Source organism: Neolamprologus brichardi, chromosome 14 (assembly GCF_056152115.1).
Source record: "Neolamprologus brichardi isolate AB-2024 chromosome 14, ASM5615211v1, whole genome shotgun sequence".
NCBI lineage: Eukaryota > Metazoa > Chordata > Actinopteri > Cichliformes > Cichlidae > Neolamprologus > Neolamprologus brichardi.
The window spans coordinates 31,037,799-31,057,265 of NC_142117.1; the positions used below are offsets into that span (position 1 = coordinate 31,037,799).

Consider the following 19,467-nt stretch of genomic DNA (forward strand, 5'->3'; position numbering starts at 1 on the left):
AACAAGAAAGACGTGTCATTCAGACCCAACTGTATTTTGTCAAGCATCAAATACTTCTATTATGTGATTTAGGTCTTTAATCCAGTACCATAAATGTCCTGTAATAGCTTTTTTTTTTTTGTACTTGAAAGCAATAGTTATTGCTTTCAAGTACAACAGTCTAAGAAATTTAGCATCTGTTGCAGAAACTATGCCACTCAGTCTCCATTGAATATTTGGGAATTACTGAGTTAAGCACATGATAATAGCTATTTTTGTTTTTCTGCATTGTGCTGCAGTTGTTTCAAAGTTGGCTTTTGCAGCTTGGGGTCCTTAAGGGAATATGGAGTAATCAGTCACAGTTATTGTCAGTGACTGACAGAAGAAAGATAATCCACATGTGCTTTTCATTTGAGGAATTATCTGCACTAGACCAAAATGGAGTAATTGAAAACATAAAGGCATATTTATTTCTGGAGTAAAATAATGAATACATTTCAGGAAATACTGATCTACAACCATTTGAATAATAAACATGGTGAAATATTAATGTTGTTAAAGACCAGAAGTCTGCTTTTTTCTGTAATACTTGAGCTTATAATAATTTGCCTACCATGTCAATTTTATCTTCCTCAATCTCTTTCTGACTTCTCCACAGCTGCTGCCTCCTGTGACTGTAAGGCCTGGTTACTAGTTATTGCTGGTACTACAGTTTATGGTGCAGCAGCTGCTATCATGTTGGCTAATTTAACTGCATCTGTTTTTACTTGTGATATCTTCAATAAGATTTAATATTAGGGACTAATACCAAAAAAGTCAGCAGTAGTTTATGATTTTCTGGTCAGTATTGAGATTATAGAGCAAGGGAACCAAAGGCTGTTTTCCCAGACTTCTGTGCAACCAGTTGCCGCTTGCTTTTCACTTTTCAGGATCAATTTACATGCCAGTAATATTAAACTGTTGAGAATTATTTTGTGGATAGTCTTCAGCTGTACTGAGAGAAGCTCCAAAGAGCTGGCTGTTCAGATTTTCTGGTAAGTAACCTGAATTTTTGTTTAAGCCTGCTTTTGCTAGCCTGAATTAGCATCTGACTTAGCATCTAATGGATTATGGGTATACCTTGCAAATCAAGCTAGCTAGTCAGAACTATTGATAGAACTACTGAGAAACAGAACTTAGGTACATACAGATAACTTATTTTAAAAAATACACATACATACATACACAACTAGACATTCACATGTGCTTAAGAAAGTGAAACTGGTCAGAGTTGTTTCTTAAAAATATTGCACTTGTGTACCAAAATTTGTATAGAATTAAAAATGAATAGTATTGCACCAGGTTTAGACTGACATAGCGTGTTATTGATTTATTTTGTTTCATGTCAGAGTTCCCAGCTGAATTTGGCATAAAAAATATTTCTTGATTGTGTAGTGCTTGCTTTGGACCTAGAACATTTGCCTGAGGGCAAGCATTTAAACAGATGATAGGCATGATGAGTTGTAGCCTTTAGGTTTCAGTCTACTTTCTGCAGGCAGCTCGATTTGTATGCATCATCAAGAGCAGGCAGCTGTGTGTTGGTAATGTTTTGTGCAGTTTTTATGAGTCTCTTTAGATCTCTTTCTTATCCGCAAGAGAGCTGTTATCTTACCATATGTCAATGTCCTTTAAAAATGACAACAACACTTTTCAGCCAAACTGCCAAACTCAAAGCTGAGTGATACCACAGTGGCAACAATTTTTTATGCCTTTATTGCTTTTTTATGTTTTATTCAAGTTTTCTAAAGTTTTTCTCTTTACTGCAGTGTTTTGCAGTAATAAAATATAAAAGCAGGTATAGTGCGTATATGGTGTAGCCAAATTCTAATGTTATTGCCTCTGTGTAAAGAGATTTGTGTAATTATATTCGAGGGTTTTTTTTTTAACCAAGACATCTGTGAGTGTTCAGTGCCAGATTTTTCCTCATTCAGTTCAAAAGTGCAATGTCTTTGGGCCAAGTGAAAATTATGTTGCTATTTGGAATGACATTGGCCCATTTTGTATCCAGTTTTAACATTTCAAAGCACACCCTTAGTAACATGAGTAATTCCAATATTTCCTTGAACTCATGTTATACAATGTAAATAGCTACTGCTTTGCACTTAATAAATAATAAATATCCCGATTTTGTGGACACTTAGCATTACCATAGCCTTACCTTATAGTTATACATCTGATATTTGATATAGTTATATCAAACTTTTTTTATGGGCTTTTTACTTAGCTCTTAAAATGTATTTAGTTCTCTAAAAAAATCTTTAAGAATCCAATTGTTAAAAATCTTGTGGTACATATTCAACTATGTTCATTAGTCTGTGTGTGTCTGCTATTTAATTATGAGCAGATACAGCTTTTAGAACTGACTCGTGCAGCTGAATTACATTAAAGTGGGGAGAAAGAAAGAAAACAATGGCATTCATCGATGTTTGAAGTGTTCATTCTATGTGAAATCTGTTCTTTTACAATGTACTATAATGGTATTCTCATGCATCTTTTGGCCAGACAGTGTTTTATGTGAAACCTTGGCATTTATCATCAAACACAATCTGCTTGTGAATAGACATGAATATAAGATTGGATCCATCGAAATGTCATTAACACTGATAACTATGTTGTTGTGTAAATTAAAGCTGTTTTTGTTTTTAAATTTATGGATAATTAAAACTAAGTTCTAATTAAAGACATGTGGGTTTGGAAGTTCTCAAAAGCATACTTATGTAACATACATTTTGAGAAAAACACTATCTTGTGAAGCAAGAGAGCAAATAAAACTCTTGGAAAAAGATTCTCACAAAACCGTCTGATTTAAATTGACAGAAAATTATAACTGTGCTCAATTTATGTTGTTTTGGCAATTATTCCTGTTTGTCTGTCAGTTTGAATGATTATGTAACTTCTGAATCTGCTTTTCTTTATGAAATATACCGCAAAGATGGAAAATAAGTCATTGTGCGCTAAGCCTTAGATGACCTACATTACTGTTGGGCTTAATAGTCTTAGTTTTGTACCCATACAAGGTAAAAATAAAATAAAATGCAAAAAACAATGAAGAAACTATGATTGTACTTTGTACATAATGCTCACCTGTACTCGGAATCTCATGTGAATACCTTTAAATTGTACTTTGTGAGGGCCAAGTCTATACACGATGGGGCTGCAGTTGAACTTCATCAAACACATTCAGAGTTCCAGAAATATGACAGCTTGTTGGAGCCAGTGCTGCTTTCATGCAGCTGCATCCAGGCAACCTCTGATATGCACATTTTCTGGACTGGAGTGTTTTGGTAGAGTGGCTGATGGGGATCAGTTAAAACTGAGAGAAACTTTCCATTAGATTCTACATTTATTGGTCAGATAGGGTTTGTCATATACATTTCATTGTATTATTGTTACATCTTAAATACTAATGTCCCTGCAGTTCTGCGATCATTAAAAATTGATAAGCCCTGGTTAGTAAAGTAAAATATGATAATAACAGCTAAAGAAAAAACTTTTAAAGAACAGAGAACAGAAAGAAAAAAGTTTAAAAATGGTGTTCAAAATTTGTAACCTGGTTACAATGCTGGTTTATTTCAAGCACAGATGACCCATGTTATTAGGAGAATCTGACAAAAGTCAACACAACAAAACTAGGTACAAGTGTCTGAAAGCTTATTAAAGGGATGCTGCACATGAATTTGCCAACTCGGTTGTTTTGTTTATGGATGAGAAGACAGTTGCTTTTTGGTGATGAGCAGTGGAAACTGTTGTACTAAGTCAAGTGAAATTGGAGACTGTTGTTATTGACAAGAACAGTCTTATAAATGACCAAATAATTGATTGGTAGATCGCTGCTGAAGAGAGCATGGAAAAACACAAGGCAAATGGAAAAGTAACATGATCCCGCACCAGATGTTTTCAGAAGTTGTAAATGTATAAAATAGTGCCCACTGTGAGTCTGACTGCAGAATGTATTAAACTTTATCTGTAGCTAGGTTTGCATGTTACTGTAGGTTACACTTTCTAGATAAAATAGAAATAGATAAAATGGTTTTTTTTAATGTTTTTTATTTTTGATGTAAAAAATGTTTCTTTTTTATGGCTCAAATCCATGAAGATAATATCAACATAATCCCACACGGTACCTAAAATGTGCTGCACTGCTGAATTTGAGACATTCAGTTTTAATCCCCTTGTAAATAACACAAATGAAGGTTCTTTGTATTTCTTTCAATGTGCTGAAAGAAACAACATCAACAATGTGAACTAAAAATGTGTTTAATTTCTATTAGGTAAGTAAGAAAAATGTAGCAAGCCGACACAAGTGAGCAGCTTCTATAGTGCAAGCAATCCTGTCAAACATTCAGTAATGAAACCTGTCATCTAAAATTATAAAAAGTTGCCTCACAGTTCTACTTCAATGCAAATGAACTTTTGACAGTTCATTACTTGTTAAAACAGCCACAGAGTACAGATGTGAGCAGGTTTTAGGCCATATGGTGCAGGTCTCGCTCTACAGGAAATACTAAGATATTATTTGTGCTTCTTTGCTTGGTAGACAAATATTATTTTTGATTTTCCACAAGCTACTGACTGCATGAGCAGTTGTGATGCGTCACTTGGGCTGTCATTAGGGATGTTTTGGGGAAAACAACATATAAATGGCAAAACACTGATTATTTGTATGATTTCATCATATCAGGCCATGTGAACCAGCTGCCTGGATCACCAAAGCTTGTTGACGATTCCTGTAAATGATTTCTGATGTGAAATAACAGATAAGAAAAAAAAAAGTTTTATATTTTGCCATGTCTGTTTTGTGTGTTGCAAAAGTTTCTTGGCTGCTTGAGGTTTTAAACCGTTTTAGTGCACCCAAGAAGCCATAAACTGCACTGAGGATTTTTTTCTCATAAAACAATAATGCAGAAGCTGGTGCTGACCCAAATATCTGGACATAACAGCAAACATAATGTCCCTGTAACCTCGGGGAAGTATCTCAGCTGCATTCACACATAAAAAAACACATGTTACTTACATATTCTTTTGACAAATGAAATTCAGCAATGCATTTTGAAATGAAATGTAAGTAATTTGCAACTGATGCCAATGTTACAATTTTTTTTTTTTTTATCATATTTTGTAGTTTTCATAAATTATTTGTAGTTTTTTAGTTAGACTAAAAGGCAGTTGACTCTTCTTGAAAATGAGGATAATGCAGTTATTTTTTAAACCAATTTTGATGTTTATTTTGTACAGACTCCAAACTGCCTGGATCCTTTTAAACTGGCAGATGCATGGCTAAACCACTGAAAATAATGACTCATAGGTTTTAGTATCTACAGTTCTGTTTCCAATAAGTTGTACTGCTGTTTAGACTTTACAACTCTTTTAAACCCTCTTTTAGAAGAAGGTAGAAGAAATGCTGCTACCCATACTGCCATAATCCACGCATATAGAGGAGCATGACTCAGGACCATCATAATGTTAAACATTTAACAGGCTAACAAAAGCAGAATTAGCATACTTTAAAAAAGTTATGTTGTTTGTGTACTGTTTTCTCTCTAATTTTATGGTCAAACCTTTGTGGAGTAAAGAATTTTTTTCCAAGCACAAATTTAGTTTTAACATCTCAATGAAACAAAACTTACCATTTAAGAATTTTGCAAAGACTTCAAAATGAGACAATCTCCACTAATGCCCTGTTCAAACAGGCATATTTATCTCAACGAAAGCACTTTATTGGAAGATGTTTGGAAAATAGAAGGCAAAGCCAAAAGCATTCAGCTACATCATTCCAAATGATAGAGAGAGAGACAAATTTACATTACAATTTAAACAATACACAGAGAAAAAAAATAAAAAATACAGTTAAAGTCAGAAAACATGTTTTTAAAAAAAAAAAAAAAAAAAATCTTTATCATGCTTAGATTTTGAAATTTTCCAGGCAGCTTTTAACCTCTTTGCGTTAAGCAAAGTCATAGAGAAGCTCAAAATTGAAGTATTTTATTGTAAATCTAATGAATGAATGCATTCAGACTATCCTATAGCTGCTTTGACTTTCTGTGTATTTAAAATCATGCTGAAATATTCATGTGAACTTGCTTTATATACATTCAAAGCACCATTAAAGTGTTTAAGAGAGTAGTTTTTTTTGTCAGGTATACCTATTACAGTATGAATTTTAGGCACAGCCCTTGTATTAAAACACCAACTTTAAAATCTGGGTTTGACGTCTCTTTCTGCTTTTAGCCAGGAGGTGTTCTCATCGGCTTGTGCTCAGTCCCTTCCCCTCCTCCTGCCGCCAGCTGGAAGAAAAGAGAACAATAAATATTTGTCAGTCATGTGGATTCGATTGTTGTCTAAGTCTAAAAGATATACTGTGCTGAAGTTTGGCATCCAAACTCTCATCACTTCCCAGATGGAAACATCAAGCACATGGAGCAGGAGTGATGATGATGACTTCCCCTCTTGGGAAGTGTATAGTCTCAGAAACTATACAGATGGATGCCTACTGGATGTGGGTCTCACAAAATGTTGTATAACAGCCACTGAAGCAACACATTTCTGCATAGCTTTTGAGGAGAGCATTGTGGCAGCAAGCATGACAGCAGATGAGCAAAGAGACTGCAGCTGGAATAAAGGAATGTTGATTTTTGGGGAATTGTATTTGCATCTTTCTTGTTGAAAGTTAGATGAGAAGACTGATACCATTACTGTATGCTGAAGCTATAGCAGCTGGCTTAACTAAGTACAAACCCAGAAATAACTAGCCTAGGTCTGTACCAGCACCAGTTAACGAATTGTCATCTGTTTAATCTGTACAAAATTGGAATTCTGAAACACCACGTGGTTTTACAGAAGGCTTTGTGCAGGACTATATTTTCTTGGCATTACAGTGTGATTGCCAGCCATCTCTTCTGTCTGTGTTAAACTAAGCTAATGGGCTGCTGGCCCTCTCAATCCATAAATGAGAGTGTTATCAGTTTTCTTATCAAACCTTTAACAAAGAGTGAGTAGTGTAAGCAGATTTCCCAAAATGTCAAACTATTCCTGTAAATTCAAATTCAAATTCAAATTTTTATTTGTCACACACACAACCATACACAGTATGACATGAGGTGAAATGCTTGTAGCTGTGCAATGCCCGACCATAGGTACCATAGGTGCCAAAGTGATTGCAGGGATGTGTTGGACATGGTACAAGAAGAGAATGGAGCATAATTGAAGCCAAAGTGTTAAAGTGACAGTCTAAACTATCTCACACTGTGCTGGATTAATTACAATTCCAGGTCTCATTTCTTTCTGTCTTTCTTTCTATTTCTTTTTCCTTCTTCTTTCTTTCTTTATTTTTTACCTACAACTCTTCTGGGATTAGTTCCTCTGGAACTGCCTTCTATAAAGGCAAAACAAACACACAAATCACACACATTATTTATGAATTATTTTCCTGCTTTCCACTTCCTAGAGACTTGGGGAAAAAAACTCACTTTGGATTAATTTGGTAAGCCTTGATGTGTCAAGATCGCTGGTGGAAACTTCTGAAAGATCAACTCCTGATGGAAAAATGAAAGTATCTTTAAAGTGATGCTAGAATATTTGGCAAAAAATATCAGATAAGCGTGATAACACATCAATTCTAACTAACTACTGTTTAATGAGATTTAAAGTCTATTATATGTATTTAAAAGTCACCTATGATGTGTGTATAAATTCTCTTTGTTATATTCTATATTATTTTATTTGTGATAGCTAAATTCGGAGAGATCTAATCTAATCTAATCTAAAATCAAATCTAACAATAATTTATTAATATTATTAATTAATAATCACACAAACAATCCTTATTTTTAAGTTTCCAAAGCATTTCACTGACCTTCCAGATCAATGTTGCTGGTACCAGTGCTGACTGAGTATTGAGGCCCTGGAAACAACAGCATTTGTGAGTTCTGAATATGAAGTCATATGATTGTGTTTTACATTTAAGAAATACTTACCAGAGACCACCCTGGTAACCTTTTGGACGGGGTTCTGCCTTTCAATCACCCTGGTAACCTTTTGGACAGGGTTCTGCGTTTCAATCACCCTGGTAACCTTTTGGATGGGTTTCTGCTTTTCAATCACCCTGGTAACCGTTTTGACGACGGGTTCCCTTTGAATGACCCTTGTCACTTCTTTTACCCCAGGAAGTGTAAAAAAGCAAAGAAGCCATGTTTTACTACACCGAAATCAAGAGTGCACAGCATTGTACACTGATCAACTTCTGTACAGCCAACACACACAAAAAATAGTTTCAGTGGATCCAAAAATTTCCATGAAAGAAAAGGCGATTCCTAATCAAAGGATATCTGCTAATATAATTGTGATATAATTTTCTACAGCTTTATGATTTGCTTTAGCACAGCTTTATTTTAAATACATGTGACTATTACATCAGTGATATATAAATACTGTGTTTCAAAATTTGTAATTAACTAGCTTTCAGTGCATGACTGCATGTAAACTGACAAGTTTGGCTACATAAAGTGCACAGTGAATTCCTGGATGGTAATCACATAAAGATTCCCATTGTTTTTAATGTACACTGTACCCTCCCTGCCCTCACTGTTCACCATCTTGACTACCTTAATGGAAATGGAGCGATACTAAACAATTTTTGGCAAGTGGAAAGAAGAAATGTCAATGGATTGATGAATGCTAATCTTAGCTAACTGCCTAATGTTTTTTTTTTCTCAGGCAGTGACAGGTATTGTGTGAGTGCCTCAGGATGGGGCGTTGAACAGTTTGCAGAATGTGGTAGCTAGATCAGCAGTCATAATTAAATATTACATGTTGTCATTAGATAAGGAATATATTGTTTTTATTTTTTCCACTGGTCTTTTGAAATTCCTCAGTTTTGTGCTTGCAACAGTTTTATTAAATATAACTGGTCATACTTCACTGATTAGGAATCACATGATGTTGATATTCTTTAATCACCATTACTAATCACCCATGTTTGCCTACTGGTGGTGGTCAGAGGGCCCGGTGGCGCCAGTGTCGGGCAGCCTCGCCTCTGTCAGTGCGCCCCAGGGCAGCTGTGGCTACAATGTAGCTTACCATCGCCAGTGTGTGAATGTGTGTGTGAATGGGTGAATGACTGAATGTAGTGTGAAGCGCTTTGGGGTCCTTAGGGACTAGAAAAGCACTATACAAATGCAGGCCAGGCCATTTACTATACTTTCCTGAATGACACAAGTGACAGTCCTCTATAATAACAACAGGAAATACAGAGTTATTAATGACATTGAAACATGCAAACTACTTACTCAAAAATGTAAGGGGAATTTCCTGATATCTGAATCCAGAAATGTACTGTAAAAAAGTAAATACAATTGTTAAAGCATATTAAATGTCTATGCTGCATAATAAAGCATATAATTGTTCAGCTCAGCTGAAAAATAAAAATAATTAACAACAATAATGTTCAATCAGAACCATTTTACTAAAATGACCACTAGCATAATCTTCATTGTATGTTCTATTTCTTATACTTTAGATGGAATCATAACAATTTTGTTACGACTTAAATAAAGAATAAAAAACTGCACTAGACCCAACCCAACATCTCGAGAACTTTAATAACAAAAAATAAATTAACCTTAAATGTAATATAAGAGATGAGCTTCGTCAGAACCATCTGGAGTTCCTGGGATCCAATAGGGATATCTACAAGACAGCACAGGGCGTTGACCGCAATTAGGTATTTACAGTTATCACGTTTCTTGACAGAGTTATAAGACAATAACTGGATGAAAGTTTTACCTTCAGGATACAACAGCTTGTTCACAAAGTGAATGACTCCATTTGTGGCCATCATATCAGCCTCAGGGACTTGAACAGAATTAACCTTCATAGTGTTGTTTGCCTGAGGACAACCATTTCAAACAGTTACAGACAAGAAAACCATAAAGTGTTGGGTGTGAATGAAACCACATACTAAAATATGAAGAATAATCTCTGTCCCACATTAAATATCATTAGCTTACTGGAGTCACTGAGTTTCAAAGTGGACAATGACTTTTAATCAGACAGTATTCATGGACACTACCATATAAAACAGTTTTACTGAATACTTAACTCTTTATGATTACATTAAAAAAAAAGAAAAAAAAAAGGGATTTATCTGAGGTATAAGGTTTAATAGATCAAGATATATAGTTTCCATCTGGATGCACAAAATACCTACAACTAGGATTTTAAGGTTGCTGCCCTGGAGGGACTTGAGAAGGTTTGTCACCCCAGGCTCCAAACCACCGCCAATGAAGATACCATTATTGATGTGATACAAAAGGATGGTTCTGAGTGCATTTATGTCCTCTGAAATAAAGCAAAGACACACACATAAGCTATTATTGTATTTTGTATTTCTAACTAGACTTTTACCGCGCAAAAAATAAATAGACAAAAATGTCTCGTAAACTTACTCTTCAACACAGTCATGTCTCTTTCACTTAAACCTGCAAAAGCCTTGTCGCTTGGGGCAAACAGAGTAAAGCCTCCCTCCTGTCGAAGCACGTCTGTCAAGCCAGCAGCTTGCATCAGAGACAAAAAGATCCTAAAGAGCAGAGAAGAAAACTGTAACTTGGCTGTTGTAGACGCCTCTAAGGGATGACATATTGCAGCAACAGCACTTTCCCATATGTGCCATGTGGATTTAATGTAATGATAGTCAAGATGTGGTTCGAGTATTATACTGGTTTTTAAGACCACAGTCCATTTTCATTACCATTGTACTTACTTGAACCCTCCGTTTTCTGTCAGAATCTCATACATAGTTTTTTCTGCAGGTTTCAACAGAGTCCTCATGAGATGAAGGGCCCCATTGCTTCCTTCTTTACTGCCTCGTATCAGGCAGGAATTCTCGATGCACACAGCCTGCAGATGTGAAACAAGTTGAATAAAAGAGAATAAACTTGAAGTCTCAAAGATTTGAAGATTGATTGAGGCTATTGCCTATAACAAGTCTTTAATGGCCTCCAGCTATAACTACTGGGCAAATCTTTAGAGAAGAGTACTCACTGAACGATAGATGAAGACCCGAAGAAGTTTCCCTCCGATGGTCTCCAGCTGCTGGCCATTGTACAGCTGTCCCAGAACAATCTTATTCTTTAAGATGTGGTTCTCCAGGATAATTCTGAGTAAGTCCTGATCCATGGACATTATTTCATCTGCAGAGGAAAGAAACAGTTTTATGATTCTCATTTAAAATTAATTACACCAGGAAAAAAATACATTTAAATTTAAAGCACTGGCTTCAAAAAACTATATTCTTACTACTTTGACTACCATTATCCTAAAGCAGCAACAGACATATTTTGACCAAAGTCAACTCTGTACTCATTGACCTGGCAGTTCTGCAGATAAACCACAAATAGTATCCTACAAATGACGATAAATGCTCTGTAGGTCCATGTTCACAGACAGACAGAGGGAAAGTTTATGGATTGAGCATAAAACATCATCATCTGTCACAGTTTTCCTGATTTTCTTTCACGTGTCTTATGCCAAGATAGACAATAAATAGATAAATGCACAGAATAAAAGTGACAACATTCATTGATAACGGTCACTTTTAGATTTTCTTATTGTGGAATTCTTTACATCCACTGACAAAATATTATCAATATAAATAAGATACAATTTTTCCCTAGCTGACAACAATTAATTGTTTCTTAAAACATGAGAAGCATAGCGGCTACTTTTTCCACATATGACATTAAGATTTTGCATGAATTCCCTGAAGCATTTTTTAAAAATCGACATTGCCACCTGCTGAGTGGAAAAGAGAGGAGTGCAAGTGGTATAATGAGGAGTATATGACTCACCACTAAAGACACTGTTGAATGGAGCCAGTAAAGTGTACTCTGCATCTGATCTCATGCCACCAGAAAGGCCCAGCTCGGACACCATGTCACTGAAGGTTGACTGGGAACTTCCCAACAGTTCCATTACCTGCTTAGCTTAAAGAGGTAAAGGAAATCCTGACAGTTTTAGAATATGAACTATAGCAAAAAATATTTACATATTCTTCAATATACATATTGCGTAATAAACAAGGCATGCCTGAATAGGAAGCAAAGAGGTGCTCTAACCTGAGTCTGGAACAAGTGGTTTGTCAATAATGTGGATGACACCATTGGTGGTGACAATGTCCTTCTGGCGAACCATTTTAACGCCATTGACTGTCAAGCTTTCGCCATCACAGCCAATTTCAATGTTGTTGCCCTCCAGTGTCTCATAAGAAGTGCCAGCCAGGATACCCTCAGAGCACTGGATTGAGTCCAGGAGGTGGAAAGACAGAAGAGCTGAAACAACAAAAATAAAAATAAAATAAAATAAAATATTTGAGTTAATATATGATTTAGTTGTGTAAGTAGATGTTTGTCTGATACACTGGGACATTAATGTTTTTTCCTTTGTTATACCAAAGCCAATGAGGTTATATCCAAGAAACCTGCATATCCTTTAGATCCCAATGGTCCTCTAGTGTGGGGAACTGTTCTGATCTGAGCATGGCACAGCAAATATACATGAGGAAATACAGATGAAGTACAACTTTTTACTATCTCTTGGTGCTTAGATTGATAATTATCTTGAAAGCCTTTTAGAAATTCTGATTCTTTAAGAAATCACAATGTATATCTCAACACTTTAAACAACAACAAATATTACTGATAATTATACGAGTATATTTTATGAAGATACATATAGCAGTAAAAAAAAAAGGCCATAAAAATGTCAAATTATGTGTTACATCATATGTTTTCAAACTCACAATTTAATGCTTGGCTTGAAAGAAGAAAGTTTTTCTTTTGGTTCAAGTTAGTTTTTAAAGCTAAATAAGCTCCAGATCTGTTGTGGCTTCATCTGTTTTGAATTGGAAGAAGCTCAATGCGCAACCATACTCCCAGCTACCACTACATTTCTTTTCCAGTACTTCCATCAGTAAACATCGTTCTGCTACAATTAACTTAACACTAAAAATAAGCCTTTGAAGAAGTCTGATTTACCTTTGAGGGCCTTCTTGTCACTCTGAATTCTTTCCAGCACATCGATGCCGAGCTGCTCAAAGGCTTCATTGGTCGGGGCAAAAAGAGTGTAATGTCCTGGCTGACCCAGTTTCTCCAAAAGCTCAGAATTTTGAAATAGATCCTATAAGATTATTTCACCATCAATATTATATTTAGTGAACTTCATTATACTGCAAAGCAGCATACAAAGAAAATATTCACATTATAATTGTATAATAGTAATTGTAAGTGTCTCGTATTACATCAATAAGTCGTTTACAGCGGGGTTTGCAGTTTTAGTTGTTAATCATTTTTCTCCTACCAAAGCTTGTACTCACACTCAGGGTTGTCAAGTCATCGTTAACTTCAATGACATCTTGAATAGTGTTTCCAATAGTACTGATGACGCGGTCGATGACATGCACGACTCCATTTGTGGCGATCTGGTTGGCGTAGATGATCCTGGCGCAGTTCACAGTCACAATCTGTACACAACATCTGTTTCAGTGTAATACCTCTGACAAATGGTTAATGTAACATGTTAAAATAACACAGAGTACACACCCCATTGGAGTAATGGTTAATATGGAGATCAAGGTCGTTGTACATGGAGGTGACTTTTATTCCATTCTTTAAGTCTTTGGTCAGGAGGCGCTTGTTGACCATATGATAATGAAGAGCGTTGTATAGTTCAATATTGACGTTGCTGACCAGCGCATCCCTCACTGTCTGTTAGATGAAAAAAATTTGTTGTTAAAATCTCAAAGACGGAGATCTTCCTGAGCTTTTTGTTTTGTACTGACTCACCATATCCAAATTATCCCAAGCCTCATTGCTGGGAGCAAAGAAGGTGAAAGATCCTGGTCCCTCAATCTCAGGTCTTAGCTTGGAAATGTCAGCGTAGTTTTGGGTTGATGAGGCCTTCACTAGAGACAAACTGCCATACACGTGGTCAATCGGGGCAACTAAGAAAGAAAGAAAAAATCACCATAAGGGTCGAGCGTTGTTTTTGAAAACAGAAATAAGACACAATCTTTGAACTGATCGATTGGAACTTGAAATTTAAAAAAAAATGTGTCAACAATATGCTGTGGCACTTGCTTCTAGTTTATTTGGTCTGATCTCAAAGCTAAAACACAGCTGTTCTACAACTGTTCTACAAAACAGTACAGACCATACCTGCAGGGCAGCCAAGCATGCCATCCATTTTCATATACCCTGGGCAGCACTCATAAATCACGGTCCTGCAGGAAAAAAATACATACATCAAAAATATGGATTTGCACATACGTTTGAGATACCAGTCATAAGAATACATGTAAGAAAGTATTTTTTCTTGCTGCTATGTTGTTAGTTGAATCATCATTCTGTGATTTTCAGTTTTCTTCGGTGTTTCCAGATGTTACCCATTATTCTCTGCATTACCCTAACAGACCATGTGATCCAAAGGCTTTTGCCAAAACCTAATTGTGTTCATGCTAGCATTATAGTAGTAGATTTATATCACCAAGGCCTCCTCTTTTAAGCTACAGAATTAGTCTGAACTCTATGTGACATTTATATTAAGATGTCTGTCTTGAAAGTCTGATCGGTAATTATATCTGAGTTTACAAAATGTTGGTTAACATAAAAAATGGACTTTGATGGCTAATCTGGACGCCAGCATACACGTTTTTGAAACAGACTTTTATACTGAGAGAATAGTCATTTTGATTTATGTTTTGACACATTTTTATTTGCTGTTGGACACACATATGAAGAGCAGCGGCATGTTCTCCAAAATGCCTGAGATCATAGCCTGAAGAGACCAGTAAAATTCAAAGTGCAGCTGCACAACGTAAAAATGTCTTACATCAGCAGGTTCGACCATGCTGAAGCTATAGGATTATCTCTTCCTGTGGGAAAACTGGACATTTGAATATATCTACTTTACCGCAAATACCTAATGAGTATTCAACAGTAAAAAGACTCCCAAGATGATGAAAACGTCAGAGACATAGCTATGAGGAATAAACAATGCCATATGCACCAAGAGTTGGCAGGGGAGATTATTGAGGTAAACTGCCCAGTTTTAATTGTCAGAAAAAATAAACACTAACAGCAGGAAAACTGCTTCTTTTCCAAGTCGTGGCAGTTTATAGTAACAAGTAGTATTGCTTTTGGCAATGCATATACCGATTCCAAATACAAGAAAAATACACTAAAGGAAAAAGGATGTTAAAGTACAAAAGTTTAGCAGTTCATTTCTATCAACAGTATTCCTGTGACAAATGCATGTCAAATCTGCCATTAATAGTTTAGAACAGTTTAGGCAAGTTTAGACAATAAAGACTGAATTTACACACATTTTATGGCTTTTAAGGGATACATGTGAGAAACATTATACAACATGGTGACAAGATGAATTACATGTAAGATGATGATTTATAGTCTGGACTTTACTGTTGCTTGTATCTGATTATTATGTTTCAGCCAGAGTACAGACCACTGCTTCTTGGTCTGCATCAGAGTTGCAGGGATTGGGATGAGATCACACGAGCCCCATTGAGGCAGAGTCAGCAAAAAACCTCGTAACATTGCTTTCCCACACTGTGGAAATGTGTCTGGCTACGGAATTGGAAACTTTTGATTTATCAGCATCTCTTCAAAAGTACTGTAAGTACTTCATGGGCGACACAAAACTTTGCCGTTTTGTATCGTCCATGAAGCGTAATTTCAATTAAACCCATCAAAAATAAATTTCAGCCTGGATTCTGAAGGTTTGTTAATATAAAGCTTCTTTAGAGGCGGACCTGCTCTGGCAGAGAATATTCTCTCAGAGGGTGAAGACAAACACTTTGACTGGCTAGATAAAGTCAGGCTGAGCACCAACTGCCATAAATGGAAAAGTTCTATTCAGGTCTCACTGTCTTTGATTATCTTGGCCCTGAAGTTCTTCAAATGATCACAAAAGGCACTGGTGACATTTTAGCTTAAAACGCACATGTTCTCACCTACAAGCACATTTTAGAGCTGGTAAACAAAATCATTTTGCAGTTTTAATAAAGCACTTCTGAAAGTTATAACTAAAAGAAATGTTTTGCTCTAATGCTGGAGGACTACTAACATCTGGGGGATTTATGGAAGACAGGGTAGGAGGAATGATGGGAGGAGCAACAGGCTCGGTTGGAGAAAATAATATAATCTGATGCAGTTAATGGATCCAGGAGACCTGGCCTCCTCAATCATGTAACGCGTACTTTAAAAAAAAAAAGAAGCTTAATTTATTTATATTCAACTAGATTATCTAGTTGAACTTCACTGACAAATATGACTATCTCTGCTCTCAGTGCAGCTCTTCTATGGGAGAAAAGTCTAACTCAAACTGAAGTTGACTTATTTAATTTAGAAGACTGTAACAGGTTTAAATCAGTCAGCTTTAACTGCAGCTTTAGCCCAGCCAACTTTTCATTCATTATATAGTTTCTTGTCAGACTTCCGCTAAAACAAACACAATATTTTGACTGTTTTCAACCTTATCATTTGCCAATTTCAGTGAGCAGAGGGTATTCATCATGAAGAACTAAGCCTATTTAGAGTGCGAAGCATGACTCAGTCAAGTGCAGAGGGCAAACTCAGTGTGAGTGCTGTATGTATGTGTGTGACAGGAAGAAAAAGAGTTAAAGGGTCTGTTAATAGCCACAAACTTGAGTCATGTTTAAACTAAAACTGCTGAGATTGCTGGAATAAAACCAATAAAGAGGTTTCTTATAATGGCTGAGCTAAACACTTTTCCATTCAAGAATACAGTCAACATTTTGCAGCCACATCATATCCTGGAATCAGTGGTTCACCACTATGGCATCCAACATCAACCAGACTGCTCAAGTTATGAAAACCCTAACTTTTAGTTTATAGGATCAAACTGGACTGTTTTCTATGCAAAGAGTTTAAAGGCTGGATCTATAAATGTGTTTTTCATTTTAAGTGGTAATGTAATTCAAAGTAAGATAACAGATGTCTATCTCTGTGGAAACATCCGAGTTTCCACGAAAAATGAGGGCAGGGGGTGATGTGTGTGTGTGTGTGTGTGTGTTTGAGGGGGTGGGGTGGGGGTGGAGTAGAAGAAATGGGAAAAGAAAATAAAGAGAACAGTGAACCCACATAACTGCTGAGTGAATGTATTTGTTTGAACTGGAGGTACAGTTTTTCCTGTTGGATACACAAAACAAGCACTCACGCTTTCTTTCCACAGATGGACCCTCTGTACCAGTTACGGCAAGTGCTAAAGTATTTCTTCTTGGTTCCCATGACTTGCTGGAGGGCGCAGACATTGGGTCTAAATGAGAATTTATACCACAAAATGTGATGAAGAATTAGTCAGCAAGTAAAACATCAGTAGGAATCTATGAAATTATTCACGTGTAAAGGATTATTTAACAGCCCAGATGGATAAGACATCAGGTCGTCAAGCATGAATAATTATTTGGCAAATACTACTGCTGCTTTTGAAGCCAGACAGTTAAATATGAATAGTGATAACAACACATGCTGGATTAAACATGTCCTAAGCGAAATGCAAGATTTTAGATACCCTTCAAAAAAAATACACAATTAATATTGTTGAAATAGTTGGGACTTATAGAGTTATACAATACACAAATGAGCAGAAATGATAACAACTGTTCAATGTTCATGCATGCGCAAAAAAGAGCAAAACAATATATATAGATGAGCTTACCCTTCTTTTCTTGCTCTGATCCTGCTGTGGGCAACAATTTTGTCATAAGCTGAGGAGTCAGCATTATCAAATGTACAGAGCACAAAAAGTGCACAGGCGACCACAAAAAGGAGCTTCATCCCTGATTCCTTCGCTAGCCCACCCAGACCCAGAGTAGTGGGAGCAGACGGAGAGCAGGAGTTTATATTCCACAAGTCTCACCCACCCTAGGAGGATGGCAATTTTTTTTGTACATGCATGGACCACCCAGCACTTAAAAAAAACCCATATGACTTAAAACATACACTGGGCTTTACCATTTATAATCAAGGATTGCAATCTTTTTTTCTATATTAACTGATCTGAGAAAAGCATTTTTAAAGTAGCGAGACCATTTTTGATTGTTATCAGTTTTACCATTTTTTTTAAATTAACCTTTTTGATTCCTTGTCTAAATTTGAATGGGCACATTTGCCACAAAATAATTTCCATAAACATGTTTTAGCCATATAAGAGTGATTCTAAAAGTCCCTTTATGAGTTTATGCTTTCACTTTATGGAAAAAGTTGTATCTAAAAATCTGTTGTGTTGTATTGCATCTGCACACATTCTCAGTGCACAGATGCAAAATATTTCAGTTTGTGTCTAGTGCTTTGAAGCTGAGTGATGCATGATAGATATAGATATTGAACAGATGGGATACTTGGGATGAATAGTTCAAATGTATCTTGCCTATAAACGTGTCCTTTATTTGGAGTACAAACAAAGGGACATTACATAATCTCTGCTCTGAACAAATGCCAGAACTAGGATTGTGTAAATCTTTCAGAATACTATTTGCTCCACCTTGTGGCTGTGGGAGTACAGGCACCGAGGCTCACAGTGCTGTTGGACATGGATAATGTTGGACATGGATAATATTGGCCATGATTACTTTTACATTCGAGGAGGAGTAAATATTGAGATACAGAAGTATCTGAAAGTATCTTCCTTTTTTAGCAGAAAACTAATTTTGTAGTCTTTGTAGTTCAGCTGGTGTTTTCAGGTCTTTGCACCTACTATTCACTTGTCAGATGTTTTCGTAGTGGAGCCGTGGTATTTTCTAAGGCTACAAAGAATGGAGTCTCGAGGCAACACTTAAGTGCTGTAACACAAGTAGTAACAGGACGTAGAAACTCGCACTGGCATGTTAACAGAAGCGTCTTAAAAACAAAGATATAACAGAGCACAGGAAACAGTTGCCTGGGAAATGTCTCAGATGTGGAAAATGTAAAATCCCACAACTGTTACAAGGAAATGATAACAGGCTGTAACTTATGAACAGCAGGAACCCATGTGCCAAGCATATGAAAGCAATGTATGTGTCATCTTTTGTTATTTCCAAAAGTCGCAGCTCTCTTGTCTATTAATAAGCTAAATGACTCATGATGCTGGTTAATGATCATTATTTGTTTTCACTTTGCAAATATCAACAGTTCTGGAATTGTAATTGTTATTTGTACCGTAACCAAAGGTTTTAGTTATAGAGTTCTGTTTGGCACATGTTGTTTAACCAGATGCTCTAAATAGGATAAGGAAAAGATTGTCTTAATCAGCCAAGTCAGCGGATTTTCTTTTAAAGACCCTAAGACCCAATACTGTGCAGACATTGAACTCAGTTTAGTTTTATTTATGTAACATCAGTTCAAAACTGCAGTTATCTTAGTGAGCTTCATATTGTAG

General features: G+C 36.1%; 1 protein-coding gene across 2 annotated transcripts; it reads right to left on the reverse strand.

The window, feature by feature from the left end:
* Positions 1-5,903: 5,903 nt before the first annotated feature.
* Positions 5,904-17,932, reverse strand: postnb (periostin, osteoblast specific factor b). 2 transcript variants are annotated; one of them, XM_006796583.3, is made up of 21 exons: positions 17,767-17,932; positions 17,266-17,364; positions 14,226-14,290; positions 13,854-14,011; positions 13,611-13,775; positions 13,385-13,531; positions 13,047-13,188; positions 12,129-12,341; positions 11,862-11,996; positions 11,056-11,204; positions 10,775-10,911; positions 10,461-10,591; positions 10,223-10,353; positions 9,799-9,901; positions 9,635-9,702; positions 9,303-9,348; positions 7,992-8,168; positions 7,871-7,918; positions 7,485-7,550; positions 7,352-7,390; positions 5,904-6,302 (listed from the first exon to the last, which is right to left on the reverse strand). In XM_006796583.3, exons 1-21 carry the CDS (start codon positions 17,883-17,885, stop codon positions 6,274-6,276), a joined length of 2,367 nt encoding a protein of 788 aa, XP_006796646.1. In that variant the 5' UTR covers positions 17,886-17,932; the 3' UTR covers positions 5,904-6,273. The 2 variants fall into 2 exon arrangements, with proteins under 2 accessions (XP_006796646.1, XP_006796647.1); XM_006796584.3 differs by lacking the exon at positions 7,352-7,390.
* Positions 17,933-19,467: the final 1,535 nt, after the last annotated feature.